At 39.2% G+C, this 23,707-nt stretch overlaps 1 protein-coding gene across 1 annotated transcript; it reads left to right on the top strand.

Moving 5' to 3' along the window:
- Positions 1–1,620: 1,620 nt before the first annotated feature.
- On the top strand, positions 1,621–22,217 carry LOC130326117 (cGMP-specific 3',5'-cyclic phosphodiesterase-like; the record flags this gene model as incomplete). The annotated part of the gene is made up of 2 exons (XM_056553340.1): positions 1,621–2,194; positions 22,128–22,217. Coding segments are annotated over 2 exons (664 nt in total), but the record flags the coding sequence as incomplete, so codon positions are not given.
- Positions 22,218–23,707: the final 1,490 nt, after the last annotated feature.

Below are 23,707 nucleotides of genomic sequence, written 5' to 3'. Positions count from 1 at the left end.
TTTGAAACAGCTAAATTAGTTTGCCAACTATCTAACGATTAATCAGTTTGAAAATTTATATAAACAACTTTTGTTAATAGTTTTCATCTTTATGAACACTTATTAGGCTCCTTTTCTGCTCATACAAAGCTTTAGAGAGGGGAAGAAGGAGCGGAGGGATGGGTAGCTTGAGAGTGCCATAAGCCAATAGAGACTGCAGAGATAGGTGCTTGCAGAGAGTATTAGATTTCACCCCAGGGATTGATTCAGTTAGACTGCCCCATACAGCCCTATGATGTCCTTCATTCTGCCGCTCATTTTTAGGATGTGTATAGAGACATAGGAGAGCAGGATCTTCTATTATGTGTGTGTGCAGGGTATTGGAGCCATCATAGACTTTAGGCTACTTCAAATAGTCCATGGACACTTAAAAAATAGAAATTAAGCCAGCAGATCATAAACCTGAAAAATGCCATACACTTGTGATATATTGGCCAGAGATATTGATACTCCTCATATATAGCTTTACAAAGCTATGCTTTAAAGACAACCTGTCATGTTGAATAAACTGTCTGATCTTTAGACAGCATGTAATAGAGCAGGGGAGATAAGCAAATTTATATATAAAGATTAAGAAAGGAAAGATTAAGGCCCTGATTTACTGTTGTAAACCCGACATGTTTTGTTGGGTTGTGTGCCAGATTTTACTGAGAAAATCTGGAAAAGGGGTATGGCCGTCGGGGGGGGAAAAGGGGACGTGATCGCCAAATAGAGGATGTGTCCATGCCATTTTTGAATAATCCCAACATATTTACTAAGGTTTCCACAGAAAATGCGGTGGATTTGAGCTGAGGAAAACCAGACAGATCAGAGCAGGTGTAAAAAAGTAAATACGGTAAATAAATATATAAATTAAAAAAAATGTAGGCAGAGGTGCAACATTTAGGGAAACATGAGTAAACACAGTGGAAAAAAATTGTAGGGAATTAAAAGCCACAAAGAAAACTCCACTCCACTCTTAATAAATCAGGGCCGAGGTGTAACTTTTTTGTTAATTTTAACTTCTGCTAATTCTAGGGTTACTTACTGATTGACAGCTATTTCTATATGCTTATACAGGGATTTCTATCTGTCACTACCCAGGTTTATTACATTTTCAATGCAATGTTTCCTTTATATTCCAGATAGATGTTCAACTTACCAAGAGTAGCTTTTGCATGTAATATTTACATTAAGACAGCCTGTAAGATTTAATTGTATGAAAACAAAGGGTTCATGTAAGATAAGAAACATGACAGTAGGCAAATGAAAAGGAATAATTCACTGCCCGCTAATTTGACTTAAACTATATAAACAGATGCAACAGGCTGAAACATACATTTCTTGTTGGGAGTTTCTCCTAAATTCACTTGCCTTATTTTTAATATAATATACATAAAATGAGCTATGATAAAAAAGTAAATTCTACACCGTACACAGTTTTACACAATTGGAACCTTTTTTAAGGTTAGGAATGACATGGCCAGTGATCATTGTAAATATGTCATGCTGCTTCTACTGCTGACACCTTTCAGAGTTCATTTGTCATCATTCATGTGCTTTACTTGATAAAATATTTATGACTTTATGTTCACTTTTCAGAGAAATGGTCAATGCATGGTTTGCTGAAAGAGTGCACACAATACCAGCAACAAAGGAGGGAGGGAAAAGCAATACAGAAAATAACCAGCAGGCCTCTTCTTCTGAGACCACCAACCAAGGAGCACCGGTGAGGAAGATCTCTGCTTCTGAGTTTGACCGGCCTCTCAGGCCCATCGTTGTTAAGGACTCTGAGGGAACACTGACATTTCTCGCAGATTCCGAAAAGAAGGAACAGATGCCTCTTCAAGCTCCAAGTTTAAATAGTGCAAGTGATCAGTGTTCACGGCTTCTGGAACTGGTGAAAGATATTTCAAGTCATTTAGATGTCACTGCCCTGTGTCATAAAATTTTTCTGCATATTCATGAACTGATATCGGCAGACCGCTACTCACTTTTTTTAGTCTGTGAGGACAGTTCCAATGAGAAGTTTCTGGTTAGTAGGCTTTTTGATGTAGCAGAAGGCACAACACTGGAGGAGGCTTCAAATAACTGCATCCGTTTGGAATGGAATAAAGGAATTGTCGGCTATGTGGCAGAGTATGGACAACCCTTAAACATAAAGGATGCTTATAAGGTAATGTAGTCAGACACAAGTAAATGTATTGTATGGAAGAAGACTCAATCTTAGCTATTGTTACTTGTTCGGCTTATTAGAAAGGAGAGGAAATGTGTGAAGTATAAGTGATATAGTTGGAAACAAGGCTCATATGGTCTGTTTACATTGATTTCTTGACTTTTTTTTCAAAATCCTTGGGGGATTATGATGCATCTGTTAAGTTGTTTTTTTTTCTTCACTAACTTATGCCTTTCAGTTGTGCTGTCCTGGTCCTTAAAATAGCAGCAGAAACTGGATGGAAATGAATAAACACTAGTGCAAACTAGAGCCATATACACACACATATATATGTATGTACGTATATATATATATATATATATATATATATATATATATTGTACAACATGTGTAATATGTGTGAGATATATTCTAAGCCTGCCCCCAGAACAGTGTTTTCCAACGAGGGTGCCTCCAGCTGTTGCAAAACTACAGCGTCTAGCTTCCCCCTACAGCCAATGGCTGTTCAGACATTCTTGGAGTAGTAGTTTTGCAATAACTTGAAGCAAACTAGTTGGAGAACACTGCCCCAGAATATGATTTAAATCCATACCAAGCAAAATGTATTCTTTCTTCACTACAATATAATTCACATTGTGTTATCAAGCATAGAACATTTAACCATGCTTCTTCTTAATCCCTTAAGGACACAACCCATTTTGTCCTTGAGGACACAGCCATTTTTTCATGATTGCATTTTCGTATTTTTCATGCTTACCTTTTAAGAGCCATAACTCTTATTTATCCATCCACAGACCCATATGAGAGTGTGTTATTGCATGGCCAATTGTACTTTGTTATGACACCTTTCATTTTACCATTAAATGTACGAAAAACCAAAAAAAAAATTGTGTTGGGAAATTGAAAAGAAAAACCTAAATTTTGCAACTTTTGGGGGGCTTTTTGTTTTTACGCAGTGCACTTTATGATAAAAATGACACGTTCTCTTTATACTGTAAGTCAATGCGATTAAACTGATACCCAAACTTGTATAGTTTTTGTACTACATAAAAATAACTTTTCTTTTTTTTTAACAATTCAGTATGCTTAAAATTGTTCTCTTGTGATCCCTATGAAAAGTTTTTCTTTCATATACAGGGCTGTAATAGGGCTCATTTAACTTGCTGTGTCTTGTATTTTTTATCGGTACCATTTTTGTTTTGATGGGACATTTTGATTACTTTTTATGCATTTTTTTATATAGGATATGACCAAAAATCTGCAATTCTGGTGCTTTTTAAAAAATGTTTACGCCATTCACTGCATGGGATTATAAACATTATATTTTTTGTGCACAAGGCGATACCAAATATGTTACCAAATACTTTTTAAAAAAGGGGGTAGTTAAATTTTTTATTATTTTTTATTTTATTAGTTCCTGAGACAAGCAGAGATGTCAGCAGAGAGCACTGTTGCCAGACAGAAAACAACAACTCAACGTCAGCAGCTGATAATTATTGAAAGGATTAAGATTTTTTTAATAGAAGTAATTTACAAATCTTTTTAACTTTCTGGAGCCAGTTGATATAAAAAAAAGTTTTTTCCTGGAATACCCCTTTTAAGTAGGTTAGCAGATGGAAAAAATAGACAGCAGACAGTCACTGCTGTTCTATAAAAGTGAAGAGGTGATGTAGCATCACTGATATATTTATTTTATTTAATTCTAAGTAGATATAAAGTTGTAATTGGAACAATAAACAGGTAAACATAAAGGTAAAGGAACCTTTTCATGAACAGTTAGACTGTTCATGTTTGTTAACCCAAGTATTTCCAACAGATTTATATTGATTTCCTTCTGTAAGTAGAGTATGTTAATCGATATACAGAAAGGTTCAGTGTTACATAAGGAGGATTCATGTGTAAATGGCAGCTTGTTAATATTAGATATATCATGATTTATTGCGCAGCAGGTGTGCAAGCCATGGATCAGCTCATTAACACATAAGGTTTTCCGTTCAGATGAACCATATGTAATTGGCCCATCAGGACTTCAAGCTGATTTCAGCTAGGGGGCAGAGAGTGAGTAATGTTCCACACCTAGGCAGCAGGAGCCAAATCATATTATCTGCTTGAAAAACAAGTACATTGTGAAATTGTTCAAGATGGGTTACTAGAGGATTCACCAAGGCTCTGTTAATCTATATATATATAGATATACAGTGGTCCCTCAACATACGATGGTAATTCGTTCCAAATGAACCATTGTTAGTTGAAACCATCGCATGTTGAGGGATCCGTGCAATGAAAAGAATAAGAAGTTATACTCACCTGTCTCTGCCGCACCGGACCGCCACCGCTGCCCTGGATGTCGCCCTCCATTGCTGTTGCCGTGTCCTCGGGGTGTCCCCGCCGCTCTGGACCGTCTCTGCTGCCTGGGATCATCGCTCTTCATTGCCATCATCACGTTGTTGCGCACGCCTATCCTATTGAATGACGGGACGGCATGCGCGGCAACGTGATGACGACGAAGGAGAGCGACAACGATGTAGGGGATCCTAAAGAGAACGGTCTGGAGCATCGGGGACAGGTAAGTGATCAACAGTGGACCACACGGGGCACCTTAAATGGCTATCCAGCGGCAGCTGATGCAGTCTGTGCATTGTATGTTGATGTTGCCTTCAACATGCGATTTCCTCTGAGAGGCCATCGCATGTTGACATTATCGTATGTCGGGGCCCTGTTTAACTAAAACCTGAGTGTTTAATGTGGAGTGTTTTTCTTTTTACATCTCTGTTTTTTTTGTTGTTTTTTTTGTGTCGCACGGGTTTAAATCTGTCACATGAAATTTATTCCGCCCTGACAGGCAGTATTGCCAAGATGATTACAGAAACATCCAATTAAAGATAGGAAAGTGAGAAGCAAACACACCAAACAGATTAAGACATATGGGTCAACAAGAAGTTGTACAATGTAACATGTTGGAAGGCTGCATTCACACAGCCGTCTGTCATTGTAAATTCAGACTGCATTAGTGCTTGTACTAATACTCCCATCATGGAACTGGGTCTGTATTCTAACAGCAGCATATCTGCTGCTGATAGAATACTTTTCATTCATAGCGCTGTGGAGGCATAGGATTATAGAAGCGCTGTAGGGGCCAGACAAATGGATGTATGTCTGACCCCTACAGCGCATCTATATAAAGATACATCGGGCCGGGCGGCTTCCTGGCCAGATGCGCGGCTGTTAGAATACTTTTCATTCACAGCGCTGCCGGGGGCTTATGATAGCGCTGCGGGGGAAAAATATATAGACACATGCACTGCGGGAGACAATACCTATATAAATGCGCTGCAGGGGCATATGATTGCCCTGTGGGGTACAATACCTATATAAAAGCAGGAGCAAGACTTATATAGCGCAGCAGGGGGCCTTTCAGGGCTCCTGGCGGGGAATTTAAAATGAAAGTAAGGCTAGGTTCACACTACGGAATTTCCGCTGCAATTCCACTTTGAAATTGCAGGCAGAAATTCTGATTACTAAAATGTATAGTATAGTGAATGGGTTTCCGTTCACAAATTCACACTTCAGAATTTGTGATGCAGAATTTATGAATGGAAAATCCGCTTGGAAATTCCCGCCTGAAGAATGGCGTCGCTCATTCTTCAGGCAGAAAAACACATTGCATTCTATTGGACACTGCAGTGTCCGCGCCGACTGTTTCAGTCGGTGCTGGCCGCACTCGGAATCTCTGGGCAGAAATTTTCTGCCCGGAGATACCGCAGTGTCAACCTAGCCTAAAGGTACACTGTACATCGCTTGGAAGTCGAGCATGCCGTCTGCTCCTCCGCTTAATAACTTCTGATCAGATCGGGTCTCAGAAGTGAGACCCGGTCCGATTAATCCCTCAGCCCCTGTACTACTGTCCCCAACATGGAACAGACCATGTTCCATGATGGGGGTAGGATTCACTCGAATATGAGTAATTTCCCGACAGCTCAGGGCTGTCGGGTTTTGGTGAGGCGAGATTCACACATTTTCCTGTGAGTTTTTCATCATACTCAGTGTTTTTTCTTTTTTGTCGTGAACACGCCACTTTTTCAGATAACCACGCCTGTTTTGACGGGTTTAAAAAACACTTTGAGTGATGGTATTTTGTGTCAGGAAAATGTGTCGCACAAAGTGTCGCATGGGCTATGCGACACAAATTTGGTCGCACAACCCAAGAAAAAGAGTCTGGTTGACATTAGTAAATAAGGGCCAATGTGTGTATGTTTCTGTGTGTTTATGTTCCAGCATCACGTCCAAACTGCTAAAGATATTAACATGAATCTTGGCACACATGTTACTTATATGTCAACAACAAAAATAGGATAGGTAATTTAAACCTTACCAACCCCTATTTGCCAGGGTCGGGTTTTTTGTTTAAAGTCCCATATAAGTCTATGGGAAATATGTTACTGCATAACTTCCAAACTGCTGGAGATATTTCGATAATACTTGGTCACATGTTACTTATATGTATACTAAAAATATAGGATAGTTAATTCAACCCTTAACTACCCCCATTTGTGAGGGTCGGGGTTTTTGTTTAAAGTTCCATGTAAATCTATGGGAAATGTATGTTCCAGCATAACTTCTGTACGGCTGGAGATATTTCAATAATACCTGGTCACATGTTACTTATATGTCAAATAAAAATATATGATAGTTAAATTAACCCTTACCTACACCCTTATATAAAAGATGTTTTTTTGTTTCCGGTCCCATGCAAGTGTATGGGACTTCCAGTACCTTACTCTACAAGCTCCGCTCTGCTTCTCCTGGTGAATGTGTCAGTTCGGCTTGCAAGCCACACCCTATATCATGAAGACACGCCCACTGTCTAAGCCCAAACCCTTTTATTGTCTACCCTTTTTGTGCATCGGTCTGGCTTGCAAATCACGCCCAGTCCCACAAAGCCACGTCCCCTTCTATTTTCAGCTTACAATATCTTTATCACAAATCAGTCCCACCTGAGGACGGGATATGAGGACGGGATATAGGGTCGGGCTATGAGGACGGGATATGAGATGGGGATATTAGGACGGGATATGGGGTTGGGATATGACAACAATATATGAGGATGTGATATGAAGTCAAAAGCTTCCTCCTTTGTTGATTTTCCTCCCCAACAAGGATTAGGAAGGAAAAACGCATTGTACTCAGTTAGTATTTAATATTTCTGTGTGCACAGATCCCATATGGCAGCACTCAGGGTCCATTTGGTTTGTATTGTGTGGCAGTAGGTATTTCATGTGTTCTCATGTCTTTGTATGGCACCCTTTTATTGGGCATATTACTGTATTACAGCATCCTATAGAACATGCCACATTATCTTTGATTTTATAAGAATCCTGTGTTTTCTTCACAGTCCAGTTATCAAAATTGTGTTTTGTAATGAACCAAACACCTCTGTGTCCATCACATGACCAGAAAAGAAAAGGCTAGGGGACAAGATGTATGATCGCAGGGGTCCTGCAGCTGGGGACCCCCGCAATCTCGGTGCAGCCCCCCGGCACTCTGTGCCGGGTGCTGCGTCCGAGACGAAGACATGACGTCACAGCCACACACCCTAGTGACTTCACGCCACGCCCCTTCATTCATGTCTATGGGACATGATAGACATAAGATGTATAAAGTTAGAATACCCCTTTAAAAAACAATTAAAGACAGTGACTGTGCCAAGGGAAATCCATGAGGAAATAACACACAAAGTATATTTCACAATTCTATAATTTTTCATTCTGCTATGACTAAGCTATATGTGCTTAAACTGTAACTTTTGTATACCTTTTTGTTTGTTTTGTTCATTTGCTTCCAAAATCTAAAGTTAAGTTAAATTCTAAATAGTCGTCACTAAAAAGAATCATACCATTTTGTCTATAGTACTGTAGAGTCTATGCAACTCCTCTGCATAGCTGGATATAGTGCTGGTTTTCATTTAGCCTCTGACATAACTATCCTATGTAAAAATCAGTGAATATGGCCTGGAAAATTTCCAATAATCTTTTTGGCTTTCTGCTATACAACTCATGGCAAATACATCTTGAGTTCAGTTAGCTAGTCCTGAATAGTCTTGTTTAGTTCTTGTTGTGATCAATATCTGCAGATGCACATTTGGCTGCCCATATGTAAGTTTCTGCTAGAATAAAACATTTATGGGCACATCAGTAGAGACCAGTGTATATGCACTTTGTCCCCAGTTTAGCTTGCTGTGAGCACTACTAATTGGAATTATTCAGGAGTGTAATTTTTGGCACGTGGACCAGTTTCACACAGCTATAATATGGTCTAGTCCACATTCTGTTCTTCTAAATGAACATGTTTCTGTGATGACCTACATTCAGCAGAACCGCTTAGAGTCTGGTTTTAGCGTCTGTAATTGGACTGCAAAATACCACCATGTAAGACCAGCCGAGAGTACAGAATTGTGAGTTTTTTGTGTTTTATTCTATACGCAGCAGCTAAAAAAAAGGCCATGTTTCATTACACTCTCAGTATATGGGGATATTCTCTTCTTGAAACATTGTATCCTTTGGAGAATATTTCTGTACGTACAAAGTCTGAAAGAGTTCTTATGCCTCTAGGTAGCCACATAGCAACTGTGCCCTGCCATACAGACTCTGCTTACTGTTTTTGTTGTGTTTTTTGGAGTCAGTAATGTCAGTATTTATTTTTTAATGCTACTTTCTCTGCATGTCATCAAAAACTCATGATGTTTTTACATACATTTTAAAATGCTGCAAAAAGTGTGTGTGAAGGGGGCCTAAGACCATACTTGCATGGCATAAAATGTGCAGAATGTCTACACGGAAAACAGCAGAATCACACTGCAGCGGAATGTCCATGTGGAATATTCCTGCGGAATTCTCCACAGACATTCCACTGTGTGAACATACCCCAAGGGTGTTTTCCCATTTTCAGTTTTTTTTTTAAATACATTTTTAAAGCCAAAACCAGGATTGGATAAAAAAAAATGTCTAGTTTCTGTTTTTAGCTTTCACATGTACCCCGAATCGTGCCAATAAAAACTACAGCTCACACTGCAGAAAAAATAATAATAATCAAGCCCCCACAGGGGACCATTAATGAAAAAATAAAAATGTGTACACTGTGAAAATGTTTAATGTAATAAAACATAAACTATTTGATATTGCTATAGTGTACTGACGGAATAAAGTTAACTTATCACTTATACCAACTCTTATAAAAACAATAGAAGCACTGCAGGATTTTTTACTTTCCACACCCCATATCATTTTTAATGTTTCACAATACATTACATTAAATCAAAATAGGGATGTAACGACAATGTGCAATCAAACTGTACAGATCATGCCAAAAATGTAATCGCACACCCAAAATCCCTTGGATTAAAGGAGTACTCCAGCGCTGCTTTTCTTTATCCTATTGTGCCCAGGCTGCAAAAACCAAAACAAACTTTAACCCACCTTGCTCCGTTCCTCCATCACCCGACACCACATAAGGAGCCTGGGGAAGGCAGGTCCCAGGCTCCTTATGTGGTGTTGGGTGATGGTAATGTGCCAGTTCACGGTTAGCCTATACACCGTCCGAAGTTGAGCCAGCTTCTCCTGGGACAGGCACGGGTCAATGAATACTCAGTCGCAAGGTTACGGATAAACTGACTTTACTGAGGCAGGATAGATAATAAAATCCGTTACAGCTCCGATTGGTACAAAGGGAGGTGCAGGGTAAACCTTGGAAGCTTATCGCCTTGCTGGGACAAGGCGGACCGCAGGACGCCAAGTAAAACAAAACAAAAAAGTTAAAAACAACTTTATGGGCCGGAGGGGGGGGGACTGTATAGGACCGAGGGGGGATGTATGGGATGGAGCACAAGGCATTAAGATGGAGTGCCTTGTGCTTTATTACACCCCATCTCCCCTCATCCCCCTTCTGCCATTATCCCTCTCCCCTTCCATCTTAATCTCTTGCGCCATTCCCCCCCCCTCCATTTTAATCCCCTTGTGCTATTATTCCCCCTCCCTCTGATCCACTTTTGCCATATTGAATAATAATGGCACAAGGGGATTAAATTGGAGGGGGAATATTGGCACAAGGGGATTAAATTGGAGGGGGAATAATAGCACAAGGGGATTAAATTGAAGGGGGAATAATAGCACAAGGGGATAAAGATTGAGGGGGGAATAATAGCACAAGGGAATAAAGATTGAGGGGGGAATAATAACACAAGGGGATAAAGATGGAGGGGGGAATAATAGCACAAGGGGATAAAGATGGAGGGGGGAATAATAGCACAAGGGGATAAAGATGGAGGAGGAATAATAGCACAAGGGGATAAAGATGGAGGAGGAATAATAACACAAGGGGATAAAGATGGAGGGGGAATATTAGCACAAGGGGATAAAGATGGAGGGGGGAATAATAGCACAAGGGGATAAAGATGGAGGAGGAATAATGACACAGGGGGATAAAGATGGAGGAGGAATAATGGCACAAGGGGATAAAGATGGAGGAGGAATAATAACACAAGGGGATAAAGATGGAGGGGGAATATTAGCACAAGGGGATAAAGATGGAGGAGGAATAATAACACAAGGGGATAAAGATGGAGGAGGATTAATAACACAAGGGGATAAAGATGGAGGGGGAATATTAGCACAAGGGGATAAAGATGGAGGAGGAATAATAACACAAGGGGATAAAGATGGAGGAGGGAATAATAGCACAAGGGGATAAAGATGGAGGGGGGAATAATAGCACAAGGGGATAAAGATGGAGGGGGGAATAATAGCACAAGGGGATTAAGAGGGAGGGGGAATAATAGCACAATGGGATTAAGATGGGGGGAATGCATTAGTATAACGGTAAGAACGAGCCTTTTGTATGCCGATATCCCTCGCGCACGAGTTCCGCGTGAGGGGGTACTCGCAGACATACTTTCAGCCTTTGGGGGTACAGTTGCCAAAAACGTTTAGAATCAAGGTTGCTTTAGAAGATGCGTGGTTGCAGGATTAGACTTGAGGCCTCCTCAGAACACCTCACACTCTCTCTTCAGACTTCCTCTAAGACTGTACCTCAGCTTATTCTGAATTCTGAACTCTTACCACACTTGCACCCCCCCCCCCCCAACAACAGGTTTTAACAGGCTTAAAGCAACAGGTACATATAAAATGCCAGGAAAGGTGAGTTAAGGTTTGGTGTTTTGTATTTTTGCAGCCCAGGCACAATAGGATAAAGAAAAGCACCACTGGAGCACTCTTTTAACCTCTTAAGGACCCAGGACGTATGGGTATGTCCTGGGTCCCGGTCCTGCGATATAACGCGGGGTCACACGGTGACCCCGCATCATATCGCGGCAGGCCCGGTGTCATAGTGAAGGCGGGACCCGCCTCTAATAGCGCACGGCACTGATCGCGGTGCCGCGTGCTATTAACCCTTTAGCCGCACGGCTAAAAACGAAAGTAAAAGTGCCTGGCTAGCTCAGGGAGCTGTTCGGGATCGCCAGCTGTAGCACAGGAGGAGGTCTTCTTACCTTCTCCTGCGCTGTCCGATCGCCGAATGAATGCTTCAAGCCTGAGATCCAGGCTTGAGCATTCAATCGCTGAAAATACTGATTGATCCATTCCTATGGAGATGGATCAATCAGTGTAAAAGATCAGTTAATGCAATGTTATAGCCCCTTATAGGAGCTATAATATTTCATAAGAAAAGTGTAAAAAAAATCATTAACCCTTTCAATTATCCCTTCCCCTAATAAAAGTTTGAATCACCCGGCATTTCCAAGAATAAAAAAAAACACAGTGTAAATAAAAATAAACATGTGGTATCGCCACGTGCGGAAATGTCCGTATTATAAAAATATACCGCTTTTTAAACCGCACGTTCAATGGCGTACACCCCAAAAAAAAAAAAGTGATAGTCTGATCAGAACAAAAATGGTACCGCTAAAAACTTCAGATCACAGCGCAAAAAATGAGCCCTCATAGCACCCTGAACATAGAAAAATAAAAAAGTTATAGGGGTCAGAAGATGACCATTTTAAACGCATAATTTTTCCTGCATGTATTCATAATTTTTTTCTGAGTTGATACAAAATCAAACCTATATAAGTAGGGTATCATTTTAACCCTATGGACCTACTGAATAATGATAAGGTATCATTTTTGCCGAAAAATGTACTGCGTAAAAACGGAAGCCCCCCAAAACTTACAAAAGTGTTTTTTCATCAATTTTGTCACACATTGATTTTTTTTCCCGTTTCACCATAGATTTTTGGGTAAAATGACTAATGTCATTACAAAGTAGAATTAGTGACGCAAAAAATAAGCCATCATATAGAATTTTAGGTGAAAATTTTTAAGAGTTATGATTTTTTAAAGTTAAGGAGGAAAAATTGAAAATGAAAAAACAGAAAAAGCCCGGGTCCTTAAGGGGTTAAAAAGGTCAGTGTAACCAGTGTCAAGGGTCTTGTGGAGTGGTCTGTATTGTGTTCACTATATTATCTGCTGATTATACTAGTTCTGTGTATCTTGTACTTTGTTCACACTGTTAGTCTGTATACCAAAATTTTTCTCAGATGATTACTTTTGGTGGACGTATATGCTTTTCCCTTTATTCTTAGGACTTTTATCTGCATAGATTACCGTCAGACGGGGTGGAGTCGTGACATCACGATCTTCCTTCCCCGTGGTCGGGAGGAATTAGCCAGAGAACCTCCAGCGCTTCCGGAAGCAGTTACAGGGGGGTGCTGCTTGCTATATTGCGGGGGTCCCCAGTGGCGGGACCCCGGCAATCTGACATCTTATCCCCTATCCTTTTGATAGTGGATAAGATGTCTAGGGGCGGAGTACCCCTTTAAGGACAAGACAATTTTATTTTTGCATTTTCGTTTTTTCCTCCTTGCCTTCTAAAATCCATAACTTTTTTATATTTCCATCTACAGACCCATATAAGGGCTTGTTTTTTGCCTGACCAATTGTACTTTGCAATAAAACCTCTCATTTTACCATAAAATGTGCTGCGAACCCAAAAAATTTTTTTTTTTAGGGAGGAAATTTAAATTTAATGAGGGTTTCGTTTTCACACTGTACACTTTATGGTAAAAATGACGTGTTCTTTATTCTGTGGGTCAATACAATTAATATTATACCCATGGCTAGATACTTTTATAATTTTGTACTGCTTAAAAAAAATCTAAAACTTTTTGTACAAAATCAGTACTTAAAAATCGCTAACTTTTTTGCGCCGTCATCTGTACTTTTTTTATTGATACCACATTTGCATATATAAAACTTTTAGATCACTTTTTATCAATTTTTTGGGGAGTAAAATGTGACAAAAAGCAGCATTTTTTTTTTTTTTTTGCATTTACGCCATTCACCGTACGGGATCATTAACATTATATTTTAATAGTTTGGACATTTACGCGATACCAAATATGTTTATAAGAAAAAAAAAAGATTTTAAAAAAATTTACGCTTTTTGGGGGTAAAATGGGAAAAACTGACAATTTTCATTTTTATTGGGGATGGGGATTTTTCACTTTTTTTTTATTTTAACATTTTTCTACTTTTTTTTTTTTTACACTTTTTATGTCCCCATAGGGACATCATTTGATTGCTAATACTGTTCAGTGCTATGCATAGGACATAGCATTGATCAGTATAATCGGTCATCTTCTGCTCTGGTCTGCTTGATCTCAGACCAGAGCAGAAGACGCCAGGAGACGGAGGCAGGTGAGGGGACCTCCGTCTGCCATTACAGATGATTGGAATGCCGCGGCAGCGCTGCGGCCGATCCAATCATCTATTTTAACATGCGCATTGCCGCAGATGCCGTGATCTGTACTGATCACGGCATCCGAGGGGTTAATGGCGGACATCCGGACGATCGCGGATGACGGCGATTACCGGCGGGTCCCCGGCTGCTGATAGCAGCCGGAACCTGCCGTGTATGACGCGAGCACCGCTCCGATGCTCGCGGTCATACACAGGACATAAATGTACGTCCTGGTGCGCGAAGTACCGCCAAGCCAGGACGTACATTTACGTCCGTGGTCGGTAAGGGGTTAAAGGGGTTCTCCGGTGAAAAACATTTTTATTTTGTTTTTAAATCAACTGGTGCCAGAAAGTTAAACATATTTGTAAATCGCTTCTATTAAAAAAATATTTACTCTTCCAGTACTTTTTAGCAGCTTTATGCTACAGAGAAAATCCCCTTTGCAAACCTGTGCTGCTATGGACAATTCCTGACACGGACAGAGGTGTCAGCAGAGAGCAAGACAAAAAAAAATTTCAAAAAGAAAAGAATTTCCTCTTTAGCATACAACTTCCAAAAATCACTCAAGGGTAAAGATTTTAACTTTCTGGCACCAGTTGTTTGAAAAAAAATAATGCACCGGAGTACCCCTTTAACATCATGGTTTTGCAGCAGAAACTGCGCCGTTATCCGTGTAAAAAAACCATGCTGTGCCCCAACTCTGTGAAACTCCCATTGATTTTGGTGGAAGCTTTAGCGTGTCATCAAGTGCAGATCAGGGGTATTCCAGGATTTTTTTTTTTTTATATCAGCTGGCTCCAGAAAGTTAAGCAGATTTGTAAATTACGTCTATTAAAAAATCTTAATCCTTCCAATAATTATCAGCTGCTGAAGTTGAGTTGTTCTTTTCTGTCTGGCAACTGTCTCTCTGCTGACATCTCTGCTTGTCTCGGGAACTGCAAAGGGTAGAAGAGGTTTGCTATGGGGATTTGCTTCTACTCTGGACAGTTCCCGAGACAGGTGTCATCAGAGAGCACTTAGACAGAAAAGAACAACTCAACTTCAGTAGCTCATAAGTACTGAAAGGATTAAGATTTTTTTAATAGTAGTAATTTACAAATCTGTTTAACTTTCTGGATTCAGTTGTTATATAAAAAAAAGTTTTTTTTCCTGGATAACCCCTTTAATTTTCCAATGCAGTTAGTGGAAACATTTTCAGAGGTGACTCTACACAATTTTTGATGCGGAAATCAGAGTGGTTTCTGTGCCAGAAACCACATGGTTATTAGTTGTGTGAACCTATGTACCTAGACCTGCTTCCAGCTTAGAAATGGATACAGTTGTATCTAGTCTATGCAGTGATCTGTGTCATTTAATAAGGCAGTGTTCCCAACCAGGGTGCCTCCAGCGGATGCAAAACTACAACTCCCAGCATGCCATGACAACCTTTAGCTGTCTGGTCATGCAGAGAGTTGTTGTTTTGCATCAGCTGGAGGCACCCTGGTTTTGAAAACACTGTAATAAGGTATGAGATCCTAGATCCCATAGTTAAGAATACATAATTATGTGTTCATGGTAAAATCCTTTATATGACACAGGCCATGCTTCATTGATACATCAATGATCTTGATATCCTTCAGTGATTTTCAATGTAAAGAACAAATAAGCATAGCACTAATAGATATAATACAGCCCCTAGTACATGTATATATTGGCCCCTTTGATACTTCCCGTAGAGAAACAAAAAACCACAACATAAGAAAAGGTTAGAAAAAGTTCCAATTTTTTTTTACATTTTTTACTTTATCTGCTGTTTTCAGCCTGTAGCTCTTCAATTAACCCAAACTTTTGTTAGAACTGTAAGTTATTTGTTTTATAGGCTGTGTATACAATTTTGTCTACTCCCTCCAGTGATTTCTCAAAGAGGTGGGGACAGCATGACTCAGTCTGTCTCTTCTCTTTGAGAAAAGCATGTTTTTATCTAAAGAAATATAAATTATTTATGTCTCGGGCTTAAACTAAGTAAGCCGTAAAAGTGTCACGGCTTCATGGCTTCTTCCATTTTCAATAACTGCAGTAGAGTACTTCTCTCCGTAATTTTCACTTTCATTATCTGTATATAAAATGGTACAATTTGCCACAGTGCCATACATTTTCTAAAATCTGTTATTCCCTCAGCATAGAATCATGTTTATTTAGTGAGACCTGCTGTATCAGAAAAAAAAAAACCTTGAACTATTATTCTGTGTGTTATTTATTTTATATAATTTGTTACTATTATATACAATGTATTTGGAAAGTCTTTAGACCCTTTAACTTTTTTCACATTTTGTTATATTGCCGACTAGTGTTAAAATAAAAAAAAAAATCATGTTTTCCCCCACCTGCCTTTAATACCCCATAATAAGAATGTCAAAATAAAATGTTAAAATTTTATTTTTCTAATTTATTACAAAGGAAAAACAAGAATTTCATAGCTACAACACTTTGCTTAATCCAGCCTATGATGATACCATTGGTGCCCAACAAACCGCATTGGCTTATAATTGGTTCTGTCTGGGTTTATGTCATTTTGATGGGAAGAATAGTGCTACAAGCTGTGCCATACCTTCCATCAAATCTGCCAAGACTGATGAAGTCTTCAAACATAGTTTCTGATGGAAATAGCACAATGTTCTATACACATTTTTTTTTATTTCCAGAGCTTCTTGTGTTCTTAGTCTGCATCACATGACTGATCTGCCTGTGATTTCTTTGTTTAAGTGATATCACAGGACAAGGCATCGGGTGGGTGGGGGCAGGCATCCCTCCTATGGGCTGGCTGAAATTTTATGTGGATTTGATCTCTCCCCCTTAAGTCAGAACTAACTTTGTGGCCCAGAGAAGATGTAGCAGTAAGGACAGCATGATATGGAGGAGACCACTAATACTGTAACCTTGCAGCACTGGAGTCCTGGAATCAAATCCCACCAAGGACATTATTTGAAAGGAGTTTGTATGTTCTTCCTATGTTTACATGTGCTTCCACCTGCCCATATTGTGAGTCCCATTGGGAAACGAAACAACCAATCCTGTACAGCAATGCGTAATAAATTGGCATATAAGGGAGAGGGCAGTACTAAGAGGATCTCAAAGCAGATACTAAAACTTAGCCTCTAGGTGTGTTTGGTATAATGGGAGAGGAGGTAGGAGGAGGAAGCATGTAAATATACAGGACAAAAGTACAAATATCTATAACATAGCAGGAGAAATAGGAAAATCAAAAAAAGGTACACGGGGCATCAGCTATAAGGTTATGGAAGACCCCCTTACCCACACTTCACCTTATGTAAAAATACTAGGGTCTCTGTTGAATCATACAAAAGCTATACATTTCCTTGAATTTTTTACCAAAATTAATTATAATTCAAATCTTTATATTTCTATCCAGCTTTGGAATTAAAGTGTAATATCATCAATAGATCTAAAATAGAGTGGCTATGCTGGGTTGCTGCAGCTCAGCTCCCCTTGTCTGCTTCCATCTCTTGTAACGGTGACAATTAGGGTATGTTCACACTACGGAATTCAGAGAGGAAAATGTCTTAACTGAATTCCGTGTCCTTTCTGCTCCATGGTAAATGGAGCAGAAATTAGACTAATTCAGAACTTCTTTTCTGTGCAATTTGCCACAGTAATTAGCACAGAAATTGACTTGGTGAAAGATTCATTATTTTCAGTCTTTCACCAGAATTCAAATCCTCGTGGACGTTCACATTGCAGTCAATGGGAGTGTGTTACAATGTGAAACCTGTGAGCAATTTCTTGTAGACATTCCACCTTAAAACTAAATCCATAGTGAGAACATATCCTTAGGCAGTCCACTGCTAAAATTAAAGGGTATTCAAGGCCAAAACCTTTTTTTATTTATCAACTGGCTCCGGAAAGTTAAACAAATTTGTAAATTACTTCTATTAAATAATCTTAATCCTTCCAATAGTTATTAGCTTCTGAAGTTGAGTTGTTGTTTTCTGTCTAACTGCTCTCTGATGACTCACGTCTCAGGAGCTGTGCAGTTCCTATGGGGATATTCTCCCATCATGCACAGCTCCCGTGACGTGACATCATCATTGAGCAGTTAGACAGAATACTTCAGAAGCTAATAACTATTGGAAGGATTAAGATTTTTTAATATAAGTAATTTACAAATCTGTTTAACTTTCTGGAGCCAGTTGATATATATATATATATATATATATATATATATATATAAAGGTTTTGCCTGGAATACCCCTTTAAAGTGAAGTTCTATCCACATTACACAGACAAACCACCTATCGGAAATTGTCAGATTTTTTGACAAACTTTCCTAAGCCAAAGTCAGGAACTCTGCTTTTGTGCAAAAATGTGCAACTTTTTAAATAACACCACTGATTCCACTTCTGAAATGCACCTTAAGTATAAGCCATTTTTCCTTTGATGCAGCATCTGAAGGCAATTTTTGGAGCAATTTTTTTGTGCAAATATACTCCAGTCCATAAAAAGTCTGCTGTCAACCTTCAGAATTTACATCAAACTAATGTTAATACACAATTAAAATACAGTACATCTTATTGATCAAAGCAGGAATGTCGACAGGTAGATCAGACTTCAAAAACAATACAAATCACTTATCGTATTAAATGCTTTACTGGCTTGTACTGCACTTCAAAACTGCATAATAACTCCAACCCCAGCTGCTATAAGCTGAGTTTATCTCAGAAGTGATTGGCCCAGTTTAAGGCCCACCCCATTATGCCTGGAAACACACCAAAATTGTCCAGCGATGCCCCTTAAACACAAGTCTATGCATACCAAAATATTTTGTAGTCCAGTTTGTGAAAATTATACTTTTTATAATATTTTGGTAAAGGAGATATAAATATTTTATTTACTGTAATTTATTCTTTCTAGTTTTTAGAATTAAACAATATAGCTTGAGTATGCTCTTTTAAATAAGCATTTCCTTGTATATGTACAGGATTAGTGCAGGATTCATTCAGCAGTTAGCATATACAGCTGGTACTGTAACAAAGACAAATGTGTTGTACTATGTTACTGTAGCAACAATATTGTTAGCTCTGTATTTATTATTAGGTAATGTCCCTGCATAAAAGTGAATTGTCCAATAACTGAAAGTGGCAACAATGAGAAAGGACCTAATCATGGCAGTGTAGGGTCACACGAGGTTCATGCCTTTATTACACATTGATTTCTACCCTGGGAAGCAGACACTGTGAATGAAGCACAGCACTATTGCACTACCATTATGATAAAATTAGAATTTATTGCCATGTTCTGCTTGTTCTTGTTTCTCCAACAGAAATTGGTTAAAAAGAAACTGACAGCTATTTCACCCACACTTAACCCAATATACTGGGTTACAGTGCAAGTAAATAGCTGTAAAGTTGTTCTATTTCTAAATCTGCCATTGCGCAGCTCTGCACAGTGGAGGCTGAGAGCCAGCTGGCCCTACTCCCCTGCCTCATCAATATTCACTTCCCCTCAGCCCGCACCCTTAGGTGACGCGAAAACCTGGTAGGAAGGGCATGAGCTCTATGAAGTTGGGTGTAGCGAGGAGCAAAGCACCTATGTTCTCCCCCAATCCCCCCACCCCTCACCCCTGGCAGGCTCTGCGCAGTGGCAGCGGATTTAGACATGGCACAATTCGCGAAATACTACACCTATATGCGTAAGTGACCCCTCTTTTTACAGCTATTCATTTTTACTATAACCCAGTATATTGGGTTTAGTGCGGGTGAAATAACTTTCAGTTTCACTTTTTTTTTCTTTAGATTAATTTCCTTCATAGGTCTTTTAGTTTATATTGAAGACATCGGATGTTTGTTGTTGTACAGCAGAAATACATTGATTCTATCAAGCAAAGATTATTTTGACTTTTTTTACATAGGACTTTTCACCAATTTCCTGACCATACATGAGTAAATCGAAAGTTGGCAGCAGCCAAAAGTTTGGTAATGATTTTTTATTTTTTTTTTACTTACTGATATATAGCTGTTTATTAGCTTGGTTATTTCTGCAAAAGTGACGACAGGAAGTGTAGTGATATTTGTTGCCGTCTTTTAGTTTACTTCTCCATAACAGAAGACCGAATTTTATTAGTTAAGCTTCCCAACAAGGAGATAATGCAGCTGGCGTTGGTCAAAACATAAGTTCTAATACTTACTGTAATGATAAGGAGGTCACTACTAGAAATTGACCTGTACAGAACAAAATGTCTCAGCTTATAAAACTTAGTGGTCAGAATGAAAACTATAAGATTTTACTATTCATTTTATATAGATTGTAAAATTGGGGGAAAAAATGAAACTTTTAGCAGGCTGCCCATGTCAAAAGCATTGATTGCACCAGGTCTCACTCCTGACACCTGCTGCATTCACTAGTTATAGAATGGGGAAGTGCACGACATTGCGCTTCACTTGACCACCAGCAGATCCAACCGTTTTTCTGTATAGACTTTCAGAACAAAACGGTCGGATTTGATGGACAGCCAGGAAGTTAGCGGTGTGCTACCACAAACTCACCAGGCTCACCAGGAGTGAAACCCGATGCAATCAAAACATATCTGGGCCCATTCATAAAAATGATTTAAAAGAAACTTTGTAATATAAATCATTAGTGGTGACCTCCTCCTCATCACAGAAAGTACAAGGCTGTGCTCACACAGTGTAATATATATATATATATATATATATATATATATATATATTTATATACACTACAGACCAAAAGTTTGGACACACCTTCTCATTCAATGAGTTTTCTTTATTTTCATGACTATGACAATTGTAGATTCACACTAAAGGCATCAAAACTATGAATTAACACATGTGGCATTATAGACATTATAAAAAAGTGTGAAACAACTGAAAATATGTCATATTCTAGGTTCTTCAAAGTAGCCACCTTTTGCTTTGATTACTGCTTTGCACACTCTTGGCATTCTCTTGATGAGCTTCAAGAGTTAGTCACCTGAAATGGTCTTCCAACAGTCTTGAAGGAGTTCCCAGAGATGCATAGCACTTGTTGGCCCTTTTGCCTTCATTGGGTTCAGGTCTGGTGACTGTGGAGGCCAGGTCATCTGGCGCAGCACCCCATCACTCTCCTTCTCGGTCAAATAGCCCTTACACAGCCTGGAGGTGTGTTTGGGGTCATTGTCCTGTTGAAAAATAAATGATGGTTCAGCTAAATAGCATGCCACTGCAAGATGCTGTGATAGCCATGCTGGTTCAGTATGCCTTCAATTTTGAATAAATCCCCAACAGTGTTACCAGCAAAGCACCCCCACACCATCACACCTCCTCCTCCACAAAGACACGGTGGTTGGAACCAAAGATCTCAAATTTGGACTCATCAGACCAAAGCACACATTTCCACTGGTCTAGTGTCCATTCCTTGTGTTCTTTAGCCCAAACAAGTCTCTTCTGCTAGTTTCCTGTCCTTAGCAGTGGTTTCCTTGCAGATATTCTACCATGCAGGCCTGATTCACACAGTCTCCTCTTAACAGTTGTTCTAGAGATGTGTCTGCTGCTAGAACTCTGTGTGGCATTGACCTGGTCTCTAATCGGAGCTGCTATTAACCTGCGATTTCTGAGGCTGGTGACTCGGATGAACTTATCCTCTGCAGCAGAGGTGACTCATGGTCTTCCTTTCCTGGGGCAGTCCGCATGTGAGCCAGTTTCTTTGTTGCTCTTGATGGTTTTTGTGACTGCACTTGGAGACACTTTCCACCTAGAATATGACATATTTTCAGTTGTTTCACACTTTTTTGTTATGTCTATAATTCCACGTGTTAATTCATAGTTTTGATGCGTTCAGTGTGAATCTACAATTTTCATAGTCATGAAAATTAAGAAAACTCTTTGAATGAGAAGGTGTGTCCAAACTTTTGGTCTGTACTGTAAACATATATATATATATATATATATATATATATATATATTTATATACATGCATTTTCCATCATAAACAGCAATAATACTGCCACTTTGTTAAAATTTTCCCCTGTGTGAACAAGCCCCAACAGTCAGAAAGTGACACCAGTAAATAAATATATAGATGGGATACCAGTTACAATTTCTGAAGCTGTTATCATTTATTTATTTACACAATGCTTTTTTTTGCCTTTTTTTAGGATTCAAGATTCAACGCAGAAGTTGACCAAATTACCGGGTACAAAACGCAAAGTATTCTTTGTATGCCAATAAAGAACCACAGAGAAGAGGTAAGAGAGTCAATGTTTTCCCTAAATGGTCCCATTCTCTAAGCTTAAATGGGCACTGCCATTAAAACTTATTTTTGCTATTGCACTCTTTAATGTAAATAAAAAAAATCTTTGTAATGTACTTTGTTAAAAAAAATATGAAGTTCTCTCTGTTTTATTTTATTTAAAAAAGCTGCCACTAGGTGTACCCCTACTTGTCCAGAGCACATTTCTCCCTATCACTTGTACAGAGTTTGGACTCCTGCTGGCCTAGCAGAAGTCCAACACCAGGAAATGCAGTCTGGAGTGCTGAGTGAGGGGGGATGGGGGGGTGCAGCCTATTATAGCTAATCCCACACTGAACTACTCTGGGCTGTGTGTAGCAGAGTGAGGGAGAAAGTTCTCCCCTGTATGGCTTCAGATGATGTCACACCTGCTGGGTAACGCCCCTTCCCAGTCTGTGAATCTGACTGAAACTGAGCAGAAAATACAGAGCAATATCAAGGTAGAAAACTAAGAAAATAATAAAATCATAAGATCATGAGAGGTACTCTTTAAAAAAGTAGAAGGTAGACTATCACTGTCTGCTGTTATTTTGTACATAAACAGTATGTCACCAATGGATAGATCTGAAGAAAATTATTAGTACAGCACTAAAGTTCTTTGGAAAATTATCAGTAGATGGTCTAATTCTGGTGCAGAAAGTGATTAGATTTGCAATTACTTTAGTACTGCTAGAAAAAACAAAACAAACCTGCGTGTGACATCATCTAGATCACACGCTTGCTTGGTCAGGTGTATGGGATGGTTGTGAAAGATGTGGACAGAATAAGCATTCAGCTGACAGCTGAGCCATATGACCAGATTTAGTTACAAAAAGCTAGGAAATTAACATTTTAATCCTCCTATCTGACTTTAAATGCATGTTGCACTTGGCTTATTGCATGTGCGGCTTGGTCGAGCCCTTATATTCTAAAAACAACAACCATGTAAAATCATGATGTCTTACATAAGCCTTATGCAGTGAAAGAGCTTATCATTTTTCATAACCATAAACTCCATTCATGACCAGACTGTTTTGAATCAAGCTTCAGTAAATGGATTCTAGGACCTGGTAACCTATGCATTTGCTTATGCCTCTAAGGTCGTGTTCACACAACAGAATTTTCAGGTGGAATCTGACAAAAAAATTCAGATCGGAAGTTTAGTTGCAGTAGAGTCTTATTGTTTTAGATGGGAGTCTGCTGCAATGTGCACATTGTGACAGATGTTTCCGCCGTGGAAATTCGCATGTCTGCCAAAAGAATTAACATGTCATTTCTTTTGGTGGAATTCGCTCAGAAATGCATTGCCTTACGCTATCTGCGGGATGTCAGTCTGTATTTCCGGGCAGACATTCCACAAAATCTTCTTCCGTGTGAACATGGCCTAGGATGATGGAAAATGTATAAAGTGTTCTCCAATTTTACTATATCGGTTCTAAGATCTTGACCCTTGTCAGTATGTATGTA

Source organism: Hyla sarda, unplaced genomic scaffold (genome assembly GCF_029499605.1).
Source record: "Hyla sarda isolate aHylSar1 unplaced genomic scaffold, aHylSar1.hap1 scaffold_2809, whole genome shotgun sequence".
In the NCBI taxonomy this organism is placed as follows: domain Eukaryota; kingdom Metazoa; phylum Chordata; class Amphibia; order Anura; family Hylidae; genus Hyla; species Hyla sarda.
The sequence above is the reverse complement of the archived record's forward strand: the minus strand, read 5'-3'. Positions and strand labels throughout refer to the sequence as shown.